This window comes from Chelonia mydas, chromosome 3 (genome assembly GCF_015237465.2).
Source record: "Chelonia mydas isolate rCheMyd1 chromosome 3, rCheMyd1.pri.v2, whole genome shotgun sequence".
NCBI classification, from domain to species: domain Eukaryota; kingdom Metazoa; phylum Chordata; order Testudines; family Cheloniidae; genus Chelonia; species Chelonia mydas.
In genome coordinates, this window is record NC_057851.1 from 79,159,929 (window position 1) to 79,177,298 (window position 17,370).

General features: G+C 40.4%; 1 protein-coding gene across 2 annotated transcripts in view; it reads right to left on the reverse strand.

The window, feature by feature from the left end:
* The window catches only part of PDSS2 (decaprenyl diphosphate synthase subunit 2), a 189,966-nt gene that overhangs the window by 17,874 nt on the left and 154,722 nt on the right, over positions 1-17,370 (reverse strand). The window contains exons 5-7 of one of the 2 annotated variants that reach the window (XM_007057397.4): positions 13,387-13,560; positions 12,344-12,475; positions 5,059-5,094 (exon numbers count right to left, since the gene is read on the reverse strand). In XM_007057397.4, the coding sequence (XP_007057459.2) occupies positions 5,059-5,094; positions 12,344-12,475; positions 13,387-13,560 (342 nt within the window). The remainder of the gene's footprint in view (positions 1-5,058; positions 5,095-12,343; positions 12,476-13,386; positions 13,561-17,370) is intronic. The other variant, XM_037894579.2, reaches the window with a different exon arrangement.

A 17,370-nucleotide genomic window follows, 5' to 3' on the forward strand; every position in this document is an offset into this window, starting at 1 on the left:
ACATGTCAAAATTAAAAAAAAGCCCTACTCTGCTTAATTCCATCCCTTCAAGAAATGGCATCAAGGAAAATGCCCATTCCTTTCTGTAATACCATCATAATTGGTGGAAAATTTCATAATGTAAGTAGATGCACTCTGGTCCAGTAGATAGGCCAGAGAACTCTGAGTTAGGGGTCTAGAGTTCTACTCCTCGCTTGGCCACTAAACTGTTGTATGACATCAGACAGGTAACTTCCACTGTCTGTGCTTTGGTTGCCCTACTTTGTCTGTCTGGTCTATTTAGACTAAATTATTCGGGGCAGGAACTCTCTCTTAAAAGGTATTTGTACATTGCCTCTAGGAGATACTGTAATACAAATAATAAATAAATAATTCAACAGGGAAGCTTTGTTTTGAACTGTATTACTTACTGTGCATGTTAAGAAAAAGGTAAAGCAGATAAAGGTGATTCTGGTAAATGACTGAGATGTTTTGTCATAATAAAGAGAGAGAAATGAGGGTGAGACTAAAGGATTTTCCCCAGATTCACTGATCTGCTGTCTCCAGCAGTGACACAAGGGGCACCTGCCTCAGTCTTATTACTCTTTTGTGCGACTTGAGGCACTTAATACTAAAACAGAGGTTGAACTACTTTTTCATCTCAGGAAGAGACTTACATACAATATGATGGTGGATCAATAATTTGTCTGGATGTGGTAGTGATGGTGTAGTTAAAAAAAAAAAAACAGGGCATTCAGAGACTGATTAACAGCTTAGTGAGAAAATGCTTTTTGCAATATCAAAGTCCTTGTGATAATAAGATTGATATATTGGAAAAAACAGACTAAAAATTCTGCAGAATGAAATGAAGCCATTGGAATGGAAAACTAAGACCCAATTAAATTAATGAAAAGTATTTCCTCTTCATGTCAGAACCCCAACTACATTTACTAGTGTCTCTGATGCATCACATGGACATTCTTCTTTGGTCAGAATAGACTTAGGGCTACAACTTTAAAACACTGTGCATCAAATGTGTAAATCAAAGTGCAGACAGAGACACAAGAATAAAAAGGTATTGGAGGCTGTTTTATGCCATGCAAAAATAAACTCTATGCCTAAAAGCAGGCAGGGGGATGGATGGATCTCATTCTTACCTTCATTCATTATTTTTAATTGAAAATTGTATGAATATGTAAAATACACTTGAGAAGATCAACTAAGCAAACACAATTACATATATCCATAATATGTGTGTATAAATTAAAGCAGAATGGATTTTATTAATTTAGTTAAAAAACAAATAGGCTATTTCAATGTACTAAAATGGAAAATAATTGTATAGAAATTAAAATGGTATGCTTTTTTGATGTAGTGTGGCCAGGGTGAGCAATCCTAACCTTAATAGAAGAAGTATGGAGAAGAGAAACAAACATAAATAAAGGTATGGCAGAACTTTCAGTATGATGAGATTTCAGAAGCTAGGATTATCTGAACTTTGAAAGAAGAAAGATGAGAGGGATCTTGACTGAGGTAGAAGAAGCTTGAATGATGCGGCAAAAAATGCCTAGTCCTTCTTTTTATCATGTCAAATAGTATGAAAACAAAAGACAGGTTATTGAACGGATGGGCAATAAGGAAATATTTCTTGGCACTGTAAATAATACAAGGAAATAAGGAACTATTACGTGGTACTGTAAATAGTGAACTTTGAAATTCACTCTCATTCAGGTAAAATTAGAGTAATTGGGTACATCTACACAGCAATAAAAGTTCAATGTGACATGGATATGCCTGGCCCGAGTCAATTGACTCAGACTCATGGAGTTCAGGCGTGCAGGGATAAAAGGTGCAGTGTAGACATTCAGGCTTGGGCTAGAGCCTGGGTTCTGAAACCCTGCAAGTGTGGAGTGTCTCAGAGCCCGGTCTCCAGCCTGAGCCCAAATGTCTACACTACAATTTTTAGCCCTGCAGCCTGAGACCTGTGAGCCTGAGTCAATTGACCTGGGCTCTGAGACTCAATGCTGTGGGTTTTTTATTGCACTGTAGATGTACCCATTAAGTCAAATACTTCAGCTAGATTTTCCAAAATTATAGGGTAATTTCATTGTCACAATCAAATTTATGACATCTGCAGCTAAGCAAGCCACATTAACACAAGTCTAATCAAATCTCATGCCACCAGGTTAAACCCAAGCACGTGAAGAGTAAAGGAATTCCCTTTCCCACTCAAATGAACATTACAAGTTGGCTAGGTGTATTATGGATTTTTCACCATCCTCTGAAGGAACAGATATTTGGAACTGCTGAGATCAATGTGGGAATACATAGACAAAGCCATATGATCCAGCACAGCAAATTTTATGTTAATCCTCTTATTTTACAGCTACAAAAATACTGTTGTGACAATAGAATAGAAGTGCAACTAGTCAAGGAAAAAGCCATAGAGTTTTTATAAGAATAAGTAGTCACCACAGAAGTTTCTCAGAGATGGACAGTTGAAGAAAAATTCATTTTGGTTCTTCTAAAAAATTAACAGGATTTGAGAAAGTCACACCACATGAAACGAGGTTTTGTCTGCTGTGGGAAAAATATCTACTGTAGTCCTATAAAAAGGATGATTATCTGAAGTAACAGTAAACTCAACTACAGAAATAATCTATAACTTGTTAGAATAGACACACATTTATAGAGTTTTTCGCATGGAACACTAGTCTACATATTAATTTTCCTTTAGATACATACTATACTGGCAGGATGAGATATAGAGCCTTTCATCTCTAGGACACTGTGACCAAAAGTTATTATCTGAGATCTCTTCGGTAATAGATGTGAAAGTGGTGTCAGTCCACTTCCTAGCTGATGGTTTCCACATTGCAGCTAACAACTATATTGGAGTGTCCACAGAGTAGTCAAAGACTGAATAGGGATGGAAATTCAACTATCCTTATGTTCCTTTATGTGGTGCCTCCAGTACACAGAGATGAAATACAACAGAAGAAAACAAAAAATTAAATCCATGAAAATAGGTTTTAGAAATTCTAAACAAGGACCACAAATAGAGAAAAAAAATAGGGTGACTGGTTTTATTTACAACTAGAAACTTGAGTGAAAGACTGTCAGCATGCATATTAATGTGAAGATTTCCCTATTGCTAGAGATACCCTATGGACCTCAATTTTAGCTCATGCAATGAAAGGGAAGGTTTCCGGTTTCCGTGTTCAGTTCACAAAAAAGCTGTAATGAGGAGGTGTGTAGGAAGCAGCTACCAGGAGAGGGAAGACTCCCTTTTATGTACGACATGGGGATGAGGTGGGAGGCAGAAAGGTAAGAGGGCATAACATCACCGTAAAGATGTCATGGTCAGCAGTGCTGGATTAAAGAATTTTGGACCCTGTGCACTATAGAAATTGCTCCTCCCCACAATTCACTCAAATTTGGCTTGGCTGCTCCACCGTCATGACAGAGGGGCAGTCAGGCCAAAATTGAGCGGTGCTACAACCCTGCTCTAGCTCTGCTCCAGCCATTGCCAGCCTTGCATGGCATGAACATGGGCTGCTCAGCAAAGTGCTTCTGCCTCAAATATATCCCACCTCACACCCAGACACCTGAATGTTCCTACTACTCCACATATACCGCAACAACCCGAGGTGCTGAGTTTCTAATGTGCTGGGGGCTGCTCCCCCTGGTTCCACCCCAGGTGCTGCTCCCACTCTACCTCTTCATCCAAGACCCCACCCCACCCCGCCTCATCCCACCCCGGCTCCGCCTCTTCCTGCCCTGTTCTGCCCCCTCCCTTGAGTACACCCAGCCCTTGCTCCTCCCCTCTCCCCCCAGCACCCTCTGCACACTGCAGAACAGCTGATCGCGACAGGCGGGAGGTGCTGGGGGAGGGGGCACAAGGCACTGCTGGGGGGTGCTAAGCACCCACCATTTTTTTTCAGCATCCACTGAGTCAGTGCCTATACAACAACCCTCCACCACCCCCCACTTACCCTGACAACCCCCTCCACATCCCAGTAGCCCTGACATACAACTTGTTCACCTCAGCTCCACTATCCACAGCCCCCCAAAAAGGCCCCATCATAATTTAGTCCACCACCTCGAACACCTCCCACTCACCCTCAACACCTCACTCTGCAGTCCCCCAACACTACCCGCATAGCCCACCAACAACAATTTACCACCAGCCCCGCACCCCCCGGACCATCCTGAAAACTCATTGGCACCCCCTCCCCTGCCTCTTAGCACTTCCCTCCCATTCCAGGTGGCTCCTCCCATTCCTAGCTCCACTCACTCCCATAGCCCGCCCGGTACTCTCATGGTGTGGGTCAAATTTGAGTGAGTGGTGTTGCCAGGCCACAACACCACTCACTGAAATTTGGCCCATCTGCTCCCATATCATGAAAGAGGGACAGCCCAGCCAAACCTGAATTGTGCTGTGACCCCACCCTCCAGGTTGCAATGCCACTTACTCAAATTTGGCCCCTCCACCTCTCTGTCATGAAAACTTGGCATATTGGGTCTCAGGATGACCCACCCAAATCCAGTGGTTGGGTCCACCCCTGAGATGGGACCCTGTGCAGGTGCACTGAGTGCACATTGGTTAATCTGGACCTGATGATTAGGAGGCAGCCTGAGAATGATTAGCTTAATGAAATACAGAGAACACAAAAGCAACAAACTCTTTAGAAGAGAAAATATTTAAAATGTTTAAAGTCTGAGGAGGCAAGAGGGATAATGAAAGTAACAATAGTAGTAAAATGGCCAATTTTGATACTTAGTGTTTAATTTAATACAATTGGTTCCCTATATCAAGTAGTCCATCTGGAACATCATAGGCATAACCATCTGGCACTATCATTGTCAGGACACAGGAGTAGACTGATCAATGATCTAACCTGGCATGACAGTTCCTATGTGATGGGACCATCCTAATTGGCTACTCTTTGTTACAGAAAGTTAAAATGTCTCAGATAAATCTTAGACTAGAAGGAAAAAAGCTTATCTGGAATATAAAACTTAAAAATGAAAGCATTAAATTTAAAATAAGATGTAGCCTTAATGTAATTTACTCACCTTAGTAAAGTCCATTAGATTCCCTTTACTTTGTGCCTTAAACATAAAAAGAAAGATTAAACATAAAATGTCATCTGTTACAGACTATTGTTATTTTTCTAGACCTTCTGCTTCTCTGTAAGAAGCAAGAATGAAATATGTAGCAAGCTATATATTACAATTAATATTTTAAAATTAACTAATTTCCTTAAGATTCTGAATTTTAAAAAACAAATGAATATTTACTAGCTGAATGCCTCATTACAACATGGAAAGAGATTTCAATGGACACAGGCACATCTTTGGATACCTACAATGTTCAAAAGTTCTATCTAGATTAGACTACAGTTGATTTTTAAATTAAAAACATTTTAGACACAAGTAACAACTTCCCTCAAAAGCTTGCTGCTCGTATGGATTGAAAAAACCAGAGATCCAGACTATACAGTGTACTTCTGCCCAACAATAAAGGGATCAGAGTTATAAACAAAATCAATAATAGGTTTTTTTTGTTTGTTTGTTTTTTAAAAGAACTAACCCCATCCAGGAACAGCTTGCATGTACACAGAGGGAAAAAGTCTAGACTCGGTCATTTTAAAGAGATAATGTCAAAGACAATGTCAAAGCTGGTAGACCTAAAATTAGACCTCACAGCTGTGTTTTGGCTTGGAACCATGCATATACACAGTGTCATCCTGTTGTTCATTCTCTGTGCTGTACTTAAAAGTAATCAGGTATCAAAATATAAAAGAATGTTTTCTAACATGTTCCAGAGAAAAAAAAAGAAGTACTTGTGACACCTTAGAGACTAACAAATTTATTTGAGCATAAGCTTTCATGAGCTACAGCTCACTTCATCGGATGCATGCAGTGGAAAATACAGTGGGGAGATTTTATATACACAGAGAACATGAAACAATGGCTGTTACCATACACACTGTAACGAGAGCGATCAGGTAAGGTGAGCTATTACCAGCAGGAGAGCGGAGGGGAAAAAAACTTTTGTAGTGATAATCAAGGTGGGCCATTTCCAGCAGTTGACAAGAACGTCTGAGGAACAGTAGGGGAGGAAAATAAACATGGGGAAATAGTTTTACTTTGTGTAATGACCCATCCACTCCCAGTCTTTATTCAAGCCTAAGTTAATGGTGTCCAGTAGCAAATTAATTCCAATTCAGCAGTCTCTCGTTAAAGTCGGTTTTTGAAGTATTTTTTGTTGAAGAATTGCTACTTTTAGGTCTGTAATCGAGTGACCGGAGAGACTGAAGTGTTCTCCGACTGGTATTTGAATATTATAATTCTTGATGTCTGATTTGGGTCCATTTATTCTTTTACATAGAGACTGTCCAGTTTGGCCAATGTACATGGCAGAGGGGCATTGCTGGCACATGATGGCATATATCACATTGGTTGATGTGCAGGTGAACGAGCCTCTGATAGTGTGGCTGATGTGATTAGGCCCAATGATGTGTACCCTGAATAGATATGTGGACACAGCTGGCAACAGGCTTTGTTGCAAGGATAGCTTCCTGGGTTAGTGTTTTTGTTGTGTGGTTGCTGGTGAGCATTTGCTTCAGGTTGGGGGACTGTCTGTAAGCAAGGACTGGCCTGTCTCCCAAGATTTGTGAGAGTGATGGGTCGTCCTTCAGGATAGGTTGTAGATCCTTGATGATGCGCTGGAGAGGTTTTAGTTGGGGGCTGAAGGTGATGGCTAGTGACGTTCTGTTATTTTCTTTGTTGGGCCTGTCCTGAAGTAGGTGGCTTCTGGGTACTCTTCTGACTCTGTCAATCTGTTTCTTCACTTCACCAGGTCGGTACTGTAGTTGTAAGAATGCTTGATAGAGATCTTGTAGGTGTTTGTCTCTGTCTGAGGGGTTGGAGCAAATGCGGTTGTATCGTAGAGCTTGGCTGTAGACAATGGATCGTGTGGTGTGGTCTGGATGAAAGCTGGAGGCATGTAGGTAGGCATAGCGGTAAGTAGGTTTCCGGTATAGGGTGGTGTTTATGTGACCATCGCTTATTAGCACCATAGTGTCCAGGAAGTGGATCTCTTGTGTGGACTGGTCCAGACAGGGTCCCTCTTGTATATTTTTAAATTGTTCCAACTCATAAAAAACAATACAGATGCAAGATTCAAAGTGTTGGGCTCCAGTGTATTTTTTCACTGGGTCATGCAGAGACCCGTATTTTGCCTAACATACACATTTTCTATATACAAAAATCCTTCTTACCTGGGACACATCTGTTTGTTTCTCACTTTATTTTCTTTAGCATCCTCTGCTTGTTAGACAATTTATTTCTCATTTTATTTTCTTTAGGACCTCGTTGAGCTCTCTTAGCTCTAAAATAGGTCTAAGACCCCTTTTACTTTGGGTTTAGGATGTAGAAAGAACAAAACTTCTTTCCCCTGAGTAACAGAGGGACTTTCTCTATGGTGCCCAAGAGAAGGAGAGACTGGGTCTCCTGTAGTAGAATGACCTCATGCTAGAGGTCCCTGAAGAGGGACAGGGAAAGCGGGTGGGGGGATAGGAATAAACTGAAAGGTGTATCCTAATTCCACCATGCGTAAGACCCAATGATCCTTGGTGATATAGGACCAAGCACTTAGGAAGTGGAATAGGTAATTGGCAATTACGGGGATGGGAAAAGATGGCACTAGTATTCTGTCCTTGACCAATATATCAGACTATTTATTTGAAGGATTCAGCTTGCTTGGATGAACTGGCAGCTGTGGAGGAAGCGGAAGGTGGCAGATGTCTTCTGTAACCTCTGCCCTTCTTCCTGGACAGGTCCTGGATATTAGTCATGAAACTTCAATACTGTTGGAAGTACTGTGGGCAAAAGGGCTTTCTTTTTGTTGCGGCATATATATTCCCAGAGACTTAAGGGATACTTTTGAATCTTTGAGACTATGCAGCCTCTCCTCAGTCTTTCTGGAAAAGAACGAAGGACTCTCAAAAGGGAGGTGTTGGATGGTGTGTTCAGTCTGTTGGTGGAGACCAGATGACTGCAGCCATGAACACACGTAGCATAGTGATGGCGGAGGCCATGCCTCGAGCGGCAGAATCAGCTTGCAAAGCCATTCTGATAACTAATTTTCCGTCATTCACCATCACTGAAAATTCCTGTTGCAGCTCGTTTGGAAACCTGTCCTTAAATTTTGAAATGTTATTCCACAGGGGAAAATTGTAACAACCCAGCAGAGGCTGCTCGTTTGCAATTCAAAGCAGTAACCCTCCTGTTGAATAAAGCTTCCTTCCAAATGTTAAGTTTCTTTGCTTCCTTGCTTCCTGGTGTGGATGCTTGGTGACCCTGTTTCTCCTCTCTTTCATTAGCTGAAGAGACTACCAAGGAGCTACCAAGAGGGGGATGATTACAGAAATGTTCAAAGCCCTGCAAGGGGACATAGAATTTCCTCTCTGCTCTTTTAGCGGTAGGGGGGCAGGGAAGATTGGGTCTGTAATGGCACCCTGACAGGCTCCCCATTAATCGGGAGCATTACCCTAGAAGGTTCCACTGAGGCTAAAATACCTACAAGCCTGCACAACTTTTCCTGGACCTTTTTCGGTTGGATATCCAGAACCACAAACATCCTCTTCAACAACTCCTGATGGTCTTGGTAATCATAAGCAGGTGGAGAAACAGATTCTGCTACCATTGCCTCAGGGGATGAAGATGAGGAGGCCAAGGGCTGGTGAGACTGAGCCTCCTCCAGTTCCTTCAGGGGCAGCTCCTGAGAGTGAACATCCATATGCATGGTACCAGGTCCAATACCAAGGGTGGGTTGACTCTGGTGTAGGTGCTCACAACGCACTGCTGAAAAAGCAGGATGTGAATGGTGTTGGGATGCCCTTGATTGAGGAGGTAAACTCCAAGGGTTCCAGAAAGGCCACTGATAGGGCACTGGACCCCAACTATGTCTGGGCCATGCATCCTTGTGATATGGGCTATGCTGCAACTGAGGCGGGTACCATAGTGAGTAGGCACTCCATGGGAGCTGATGAATGTGCCCAGGTTGTGACATGTAAGAACTGACCTCAGAGTCCAATAAGGAGTCCGCTTCTTCTGACTGGGAGGAGCTGACCCCATCGGTATTGGGAAGATAGGTTCATAGCCTGAGGATGCAGGCACTGGCAAGATCATGTGTGGTTCCCCCGGTCAGTACCAATCCAAGAGGTACGTTAACTATCGGGTCTGACAGTATCGTACAATGTGTAGAGCTGGAGCAAGAAGAGTAGACATCGATACCTTTGGCATGGGTGCCAGGTGAAAATCCTGAATGGCCAGGGAAATGGGTACTCACAGGTTCAACAATTCTCTAGTGACTGCATAAGCTTCAGATGTGGACGGCACTGGGAAAGACTCCTGATCCTGCAGTACAGATATCTGAGCAAACATTGAGGCAGAAACCATAGGAATCAGTCTCAATAGGCCTGACTTTAGCTCTGGAGACAATGATCTTCCATGACTTGAGGCCTGCACTGGAAAATGCCTCTTATTTGAGCACACTTACATGTCCTTGCATGAGCTAGACATCTGCTCCAAAGATTTTGAAGTATCTTGTGCCGAGTCCTTAAAAGATTTATGGTGCCTTTTCTTTGGTACTGGCAACAGCAATCTCTTCCCTCAGTACAGCCAAACCAGGAGAAGCACTGCTAACCCGCTCTGAAGGCTCTAATGGTGGATGGCGCACTGACTCCAAGAGTAAATCCTTAATTCTGGCTGTTCTGTCCTTCTTAGAGCAGGGCTTAAACCTCTTACAAATGTGACATTTGTCACTGACCTGAGCTTCCCACAACACTTAAGACAGATGGAGTGAGAGTTCTTGGCAGGCATTGATTTGCTGCAAGAGCAATAGGACTTGTAGCCTAGAGACCAAGGTATGACTCCGGAACTGGCACCAGCACAATTATCAACTATTATTCTAATTCTAAAATATGCTAAAACTCTCAAAACTAACCAATGGGTACTATGTACAAGACGAAACGAAGGACTTGCAAAAGTAACAGCAGCAGCTCCAGCAACCGTCATGGGTGGCAACTGAGGGGATTCGGGGGTGGTTCTGCCATTAATACCTTCACACAGTAGTGTGAGGCAGCAGAGGATGCTTGAATTGAGGAAAGGTTAAAAAAAAAACAGTGCAGGTTTAGTCTTGAGAAAAGAAGACTGAGGGAGGACCTGATAGTCTTCAAATATAGGGTTTTTATAAAGAGGGATAGTAGCCAATTGTTTTCCATGTCCACTGAAAGAGGACAAGTAGTAATGGACTTAATCTGTAGCAAGCAGTGCCGTCCAGAGGATTCAGGGGGCCTGGAGCAAAGCAATTTCAGGGACCCCTTCCATAAAAAAAAGTTGCAATACTATAGTATTCTGCGGGGCCCGGGGGCAAATTGCCCCACTTGCCCCCCCTCTGGGCAGCCCTGGTAGCAAGGGAGATTTAGGTTAGATATTAGGAACCACTTTCAAACTAGGAAGATAGTTAAACTCTGGAATAGGCTTCCAAGAGAGGTTGTGGAATCCCCATCACTGGAGGTTTTTAAGAACAGGACTGACCTTTCAGGGATGGTCTAGGTTTACTTGGTGGGAGCTGGACGAACTCTCAAGGTCCCTTCCAGCCCTACATTTCTATGATTCTATCAATTGAACATGTATAAAAAAGTATTTGGATTTGCACCGCTAACCTTTACTCATAATGAGATGTTTTTTGTGGAAGCTGCAAAACTATCATCAACTTAAGTTGCATTGATGAGCAAATACATTCTAACATATTATCTAAGAGGATGCATGGTAGATTTCCCATTTTGTATTTTGATGTAATGATAGCTAATTGAAACACTATTTGCTTGCCATGGGGAAAAAAAACAAAAAACAAAAACCTTTTACCACCCTATTTTCCTTCAGTTAGAATTGCTTCAGTGCGTGCATAATGTCCCTTTTTAGTTTAAAAAGAATTAATTAGTGGACAGACAGAACTGGAATTCTGCAACCTATTCTGGATTCTGCAGATGGGAAATTGCAGTGAGAGGGTAATGGTATTATCACAGCGCAGTTTATGAAAGCTTTTGAAACATTCATCCAAATCTATTTTCATTCAACACATACAGGAGTCTTGTGTCAAGGCTGCAGAATTCTAAGACTCTTAGTCATATGCTGAATTACCATTCTCTAACTTTAAAATTACAAGGCCTCAGTTTGGTTAGAAAGAATATATTTTTCCTGTATGAGAGTAAGGTTACATTCCCCTATGAGAATGTATCTAACAAGGCTCACTACTGGGACTCCGCCTCTTCGCCCACAGCACATGAAGATAGTTCTGAGCCTATCAATCATAAATGTAGAACTACTCATAAGCCCCACTCCTGGCCTCTCCCCCCACATTTTACTTTCAATTTGAACAGCAGAAAAGGCAGCAAAAGAGCTCCCACCTCAAATGTGAATTTCTGGCTCTTTAGTTCACAGCGGTATCTCTCTTTCATTTTCTAAATTACCTTTGAAGGTTAATTAGTTTAGCCATTTTAATTTGATTCTGGTCATCACTCTATCTACAGGCACCAAAATGGCCAACATGTCGAAGACAGACAACATACGGAGGTAGAGCTCTTCTTGTCAGGTACAGCTACAATGTTATGGGAAAGGGGATATCTGTACCACCAGAACTCACATGCTGAAATTCACCAGCAGGGCATACAAAACGAATACTAATAAATCTTTGTTCCACATTACCTCATTACCACCAAAAATCTTCCTGACAAGGTGGGCAGCTTGCACAACTAGGGTAGGAACCCTGGGAGGGTGCTTTCCAAGACTGTTTAGACATGGGGAACCCATGCAATTGATGTAGGCTCACTAGATGGTGCTAAGTCTTGCCTTTTTTTGGGTAGGTCTTACTTGTTCTTGTCCTCCTCCTTGTGTCATTATTATTTATTTAGCCTAGGAGTCCTAGTCATGGACCAGAACCCCACAGTGCTAGACATTGGACAAACACACAAGTTTGCATTACACAATCATCTTGTTCTTATCTATTAATCTTCTTAGGGAATTACTAGAGGGAAACAGGAATTTGGAGCTAAAAGCTAATCTCCATGTTTCCAGGACAGCAGTCAAAGAGACACTGAATAGCTAGGGAATGGGGTTAACCTCTATATCCTCTGTCTTTGAGTACTCTTTGCTTCTGTGTTTCTTCATAGATGGCCCCATAACACTGAGCCTAGAGTTTTCCAGAAGCTGGGAGAAGAGGGAGATGAATGACCAATCTAAAAATTATTGTAACACTACAAATTCACTTTAAACTTAATTTATAATTTACCTCTCTAATCTGCTTAATCCAGGCTTCCCTTCCAAGGAACTCCTGATGCAGGACTACAGGAGCAGAATTTAAACTAAAAGCCACAGAGTCACTAGATTTTCCTTTAATAAATGGCTGGAGGTCCGAGTGTAGCTGCAAGAGAGGGTGAAAACATTTTTGTTAAATAAAAAAAGATTGGTACAACTTAGGTTTTAGGGATTGAAATGGTTATCTCTAGGTAAATAAAAACTAATTTAAAGATTAGAAAACCCAGAATGATGTGAATAACTCCAGTGCAAACTAAATTCACATAACTTCAGGAAAGTAGCACTGCTGGATTAGCAAACCAGAAACTTCATATATCAAAAAACTCTTAACATTTAAATTACTATACTTTTACCATATGTCAGACAATGGTGGCCTTAGGCTTCCGATATCTATGCAGCCACTTGTGATCCTGCTCCTCCAGGAGCCCAGCCCTACATACACACATTCAACCATCAGCCAGAGACCCATCTCCAATTCCATGTCCCTTGATCTATTCCTAAACTATCCTCCTCTGCTTTGATAGCTGTACTTTGGCTCCACCCTCCTAGCTCCATATTGGGGAAGTGATGGGGGTTGGTTAGCAGAGGCTGCAAAAAAGCGGGGAGGGACAGTTTGCCACAGCTGGGAAGGGGTATGAAGTCGGCAGGTGCGTACTAAGGTGAGGGAGTGGGAGAAAGAGAGTTGTTAGTATGTGGTGGTGAGAGTGACCCAGTCATTCATGGGAAGGACTATGTTCTTTAAAATTGTGAGTGGTATAAGAATATTTTCCATTTCCCAGGACCTATGGGAGTTACTTGATGCAATATGAATAAATTTCTGATACACTGAATATTTTATAAACTTGTTTCTGTGACAAGCATATGGCTCTTTATACATATTGCCAAATTGGATAATTACAAGTGAATTCATTTAAAGTATCCACTAAACTCAGACCGAAAAGAGACTCAAAAGAAGAATATTAGAGAGGTTCTCATCTACCCTTTCAGTAGAAGACTGAACAGAGAGAAAAGGCATACCTTATGACTCATAGACATGTTCTTTCCATATTGAAATGCCATATCCTGGATCTCAGCATCATGCTTTGCTAATTCCATTGCAGCCTGGCAGCTCTTTGCCAACAAGGCACTATGGGATAGGAAAATCTGTTCTTTCCAAGTTGATATTCCAATATCATGTGTAAGACAGTTTTGCTGAAAATGAAATGAAGGCTAAAATGAAAAAGCCGAAACTATGACATAGGAAATTAAAAACACAGCTATGCCAACTAGGAAACTACCACCTACTGTAAATTCCGAGGCTGTGGACTTTAATGTGTCATGCAAAACAGCCACTCGCCCAAAGAGTATTCCTGCATGAGGTGATGGGAAAAGTGAAAACATTACAGCGCGTTTTAATTGCTGAATTGTAGAGTTGCTGCTCCCCCCACCAAAACTAAAGCGGGTAGAGCTTCAATTATCTTTATAATAGGTTTGCCTCTGAATTTTCACGTCACTACAATATGAACATTGGCAGCCAATTACATTCTTACTGACTTACTGGTTAAAAAGTGTCCTGTGCAATACACCACTCACTGGCACCTCTCACCAGCAAGCAAGAAAGAAAAGAACTGACCATTTAAACATTGAGTGGCATTTCTAAGAAACATGTCAAGACACTATATGATTACATCAAATGCTACACTACAGCCTCTTCCTATACATTCTAATATATATGGGATTTTAATGAAGGGAAAAAAAAGAGATCAAAGGCCTGAGAAGGATGTTTTGGGGATGCGTCTTTTTTGCTTCTCTATTATCTTGATTTTTTTTACATTAGACATATCAGGAATGTCAAGTTTCAATTTCCCTGGAGGACTCTGGTAGATCTCTCAGATGTTCATTGTGAGCTACAATGCCTTAACTGTAGGATCAAGGATGCTAAACCTTTAACAGTCTCTTTTTATCTAAAATGTTAATTGAATTTATATTTTAACAAAACCAAAAGAAAATATAATCAGTTTTAACAATCTGACACACACTTTTCCCCAGTCAATTGTTCAGCTTAACTCTCTTGGCTCTTGTGATGTCATCATTTCACTAATCAGTGTCTTCAAGGCTAGACAGAACCTGACATTCTAATTTTTATATATACATATATAAATGTCAAGCCTTCTTTATTAATTGTAAAGAAGTAAAAAAGATCTCAAAGTCCAGTTTTTGTGACCCTTTTGCAGGTCCCCTTTAAAAAGGTAAAGGAAACATAGGTTATAAATGTACGTATGTAAAGAAATGGTTTCAAAATTTAAATATTAAGCATCATATTTAATTTCTCAATACACTGAAATTTACAGCACTGACTGAGCCAAAAGGTAAAATTTTACAAAGTGAGAAAAGAAACATCTAAGAAGACCCTCCTCCCCTACAGTTACTTCAATTAAATTGCTTGGAAATGAATAAGAACTAAATCTGTGTGACTTCATAATTTTCTACTGGGTATTATCTGTCATGAATTTTGTAACAAATGAAATAAAATCCCTCTATTCAGCTCCAATCGTCCCGCTTATGAACACTGCCAAGGAGTGCTGCATTACTGGATAGAAAATAATACGAGATTGATGGGAAAATTAGCAGAATTCTGTAATGCCAAATAACCAAACATTGTATCAAAATTCCATTGCCTTCAGACACACCCCTGCCTTTTACAGGAAGGAGAAAGAACAGAAAATGACATGTTTGCTACTATGTATGTGATGATAATTCACAAAGTCAAGATTAAACTTTAGGTAGGTCCCATTTTACTATGATATTTGCTTCATGATGCCTTAGTTCAGCCCAGAATATATGCAAGTTTCCATGATTGGTAGAATGACAAAAATGATAAATAAGAACTGGTACCAAAAATAAATGCTCGATCATTTTCTCACTCAGACATAGGTTAATTTAAAATAATCTGGAGATGAAGCTCTGGGAAGCTGTGACTCAACTTTTTTTACTCAGGACCAACCAGCTAAAATAAAAATGTGTGCTTATTAAAGCTTATTGGATGAAGATTAGGACAACCAACTTGCAGTGATTTTGCAATTATTTATTTTAACCTGCATGAAAAGAGAAGTAAACTAGGAAGTTTAACAAAAACAATCATTTATGAAGTTACAAAGTCCTTAAAATGCTAGCTGTACAAAGCCTCTGAAACATTCACACACCAAATACAGATTGTGACATCACTATGAACTGCAGCTACTGAAGAGACCCTGCTAACCTTACTCATTGCAAGTAATTCTACAACATTTTCCAAAAGTGCCATCTTTTAGACAAAAATGTAGAAATACTAAATATTTTTGTGACCTTCATTTGAAGTCTTGAAAATATTTGAGAAAGGTGGAAACTTATTCTGAATTTCTACAATGTTATCTAAAAGAAATACTTTATTTGGGCTATTAATGAGGGCATGATTTCACCAGATGAGCTAATTTCTGCTCTTTCTGTAAATCCAGTGCAACTCCAATGAAACTAGTGGATTTATTATATATTTACAGTGATAACACCAAATTTGTCCCTAATAAAAAGTGATTTTGGATACTGATCTTTTAAAGATGCTGATTTTTTTTTTTTTAAAATGTACAAATTTTCACTTTTTGTCCTTAAATGTGGAATTGTGAAAAAGTTGTTAGAAGGATCTGGGCAAAATTTAACATTTAAAAGTTTACCAATAATACATTGCTTCTACTACAGGCACTTTGAAAAAATGTTCACTACTTTGCTGTTTCCTTAATATTTTTATAAAACAACAGAATACTACACAGCTTTTGTATATACTTAAAATTTTCAAACATCCAAAATACATATTTAAATTTTCTATGCTGAAAAAATATGCTCAAAGGCAATGTATTGCACTCTCTTACATGGATATTGAGAATCCCCTGCATACATAATTTGGGAGCCAATCTATAATACAGTCCAGTCAGAGAAAGTCTTGACAACCTGCTTTCAGGAGCGCTCTATGGTAAAAATACTTAAACCAAATGCCATGAAGGCAGTTATCTCTCAGTGAAATTTTTGTAAATTGCATTGCAACAACTGGACTAGGCAAAAACCATTGTTTCCCAAACAAAAGACCTACAGCTGTAATTCAGTTCAACAACATTATCTCCTGATAAAGCTTGTCATGTGTCAGTTTGGCCATGTTTACACTAGCAAGTTCCAATACAGCTGTACTGCTGTAAGATAGGTCGTGTAACTGTGCTATGCCGATGGGAGAGAGCTCTCCTGTCGACATAACAAAACCACCTAAATGAGCGGCAGTAGCTATGCTGGTGGGAGAGCATCTCTAAATCATTTGAACACATCAAGGAGAAAAACTTTAATTAGCTATAGACTGCAAACTACATGAAAACTGAAGTTACACCTGTGCAGGTGAAATGGGTGGGATTTCTCCCTTTATTTTTTGAAGCTTCTATATCAGTAAGATGAAGGAGTCACTGGATGGCTCAAAGGATTGATAACAGAATTTGGAACTTTCCACCTTTACATCACTTTAGTTCATGATCAGACATTTAGTATCTGATGACTGTTTAGTGGCGTATATGAAATAAGGCGATGGTTTTAGTCATACTCATTCGTAGGAGACGTGATGCGTCTAAATCACAAAAGAAACCATCACAACTGGCACCACTGCTGGCTGTGTCAGAGGAGCCAAAAACTGAATGAACAGTGGCTGAATTAACCTCTCTTCCATGGAGGCAGACCCTCCAAGATATAGTTAAGGCACCCTGGGGAAGCCAGCACTGGAAGAAATTGGTCTCCAGGCCTGTCAATCCAGCACTTTTCTAAGCATTAAATTCAATTGAAACTATACACACTAAAGTCTAGCAATTGGTTTGTTTTTATTATTAGATCCATCTTATGTATAATATTCATATTATCTTTGTACCTTAATGACTTGACAATTTAAAGTACAAAGAAACAACATTGCCACTTTTCACATTATACAACCTAACAACTGATGCTTTAAAAGTTTATTTT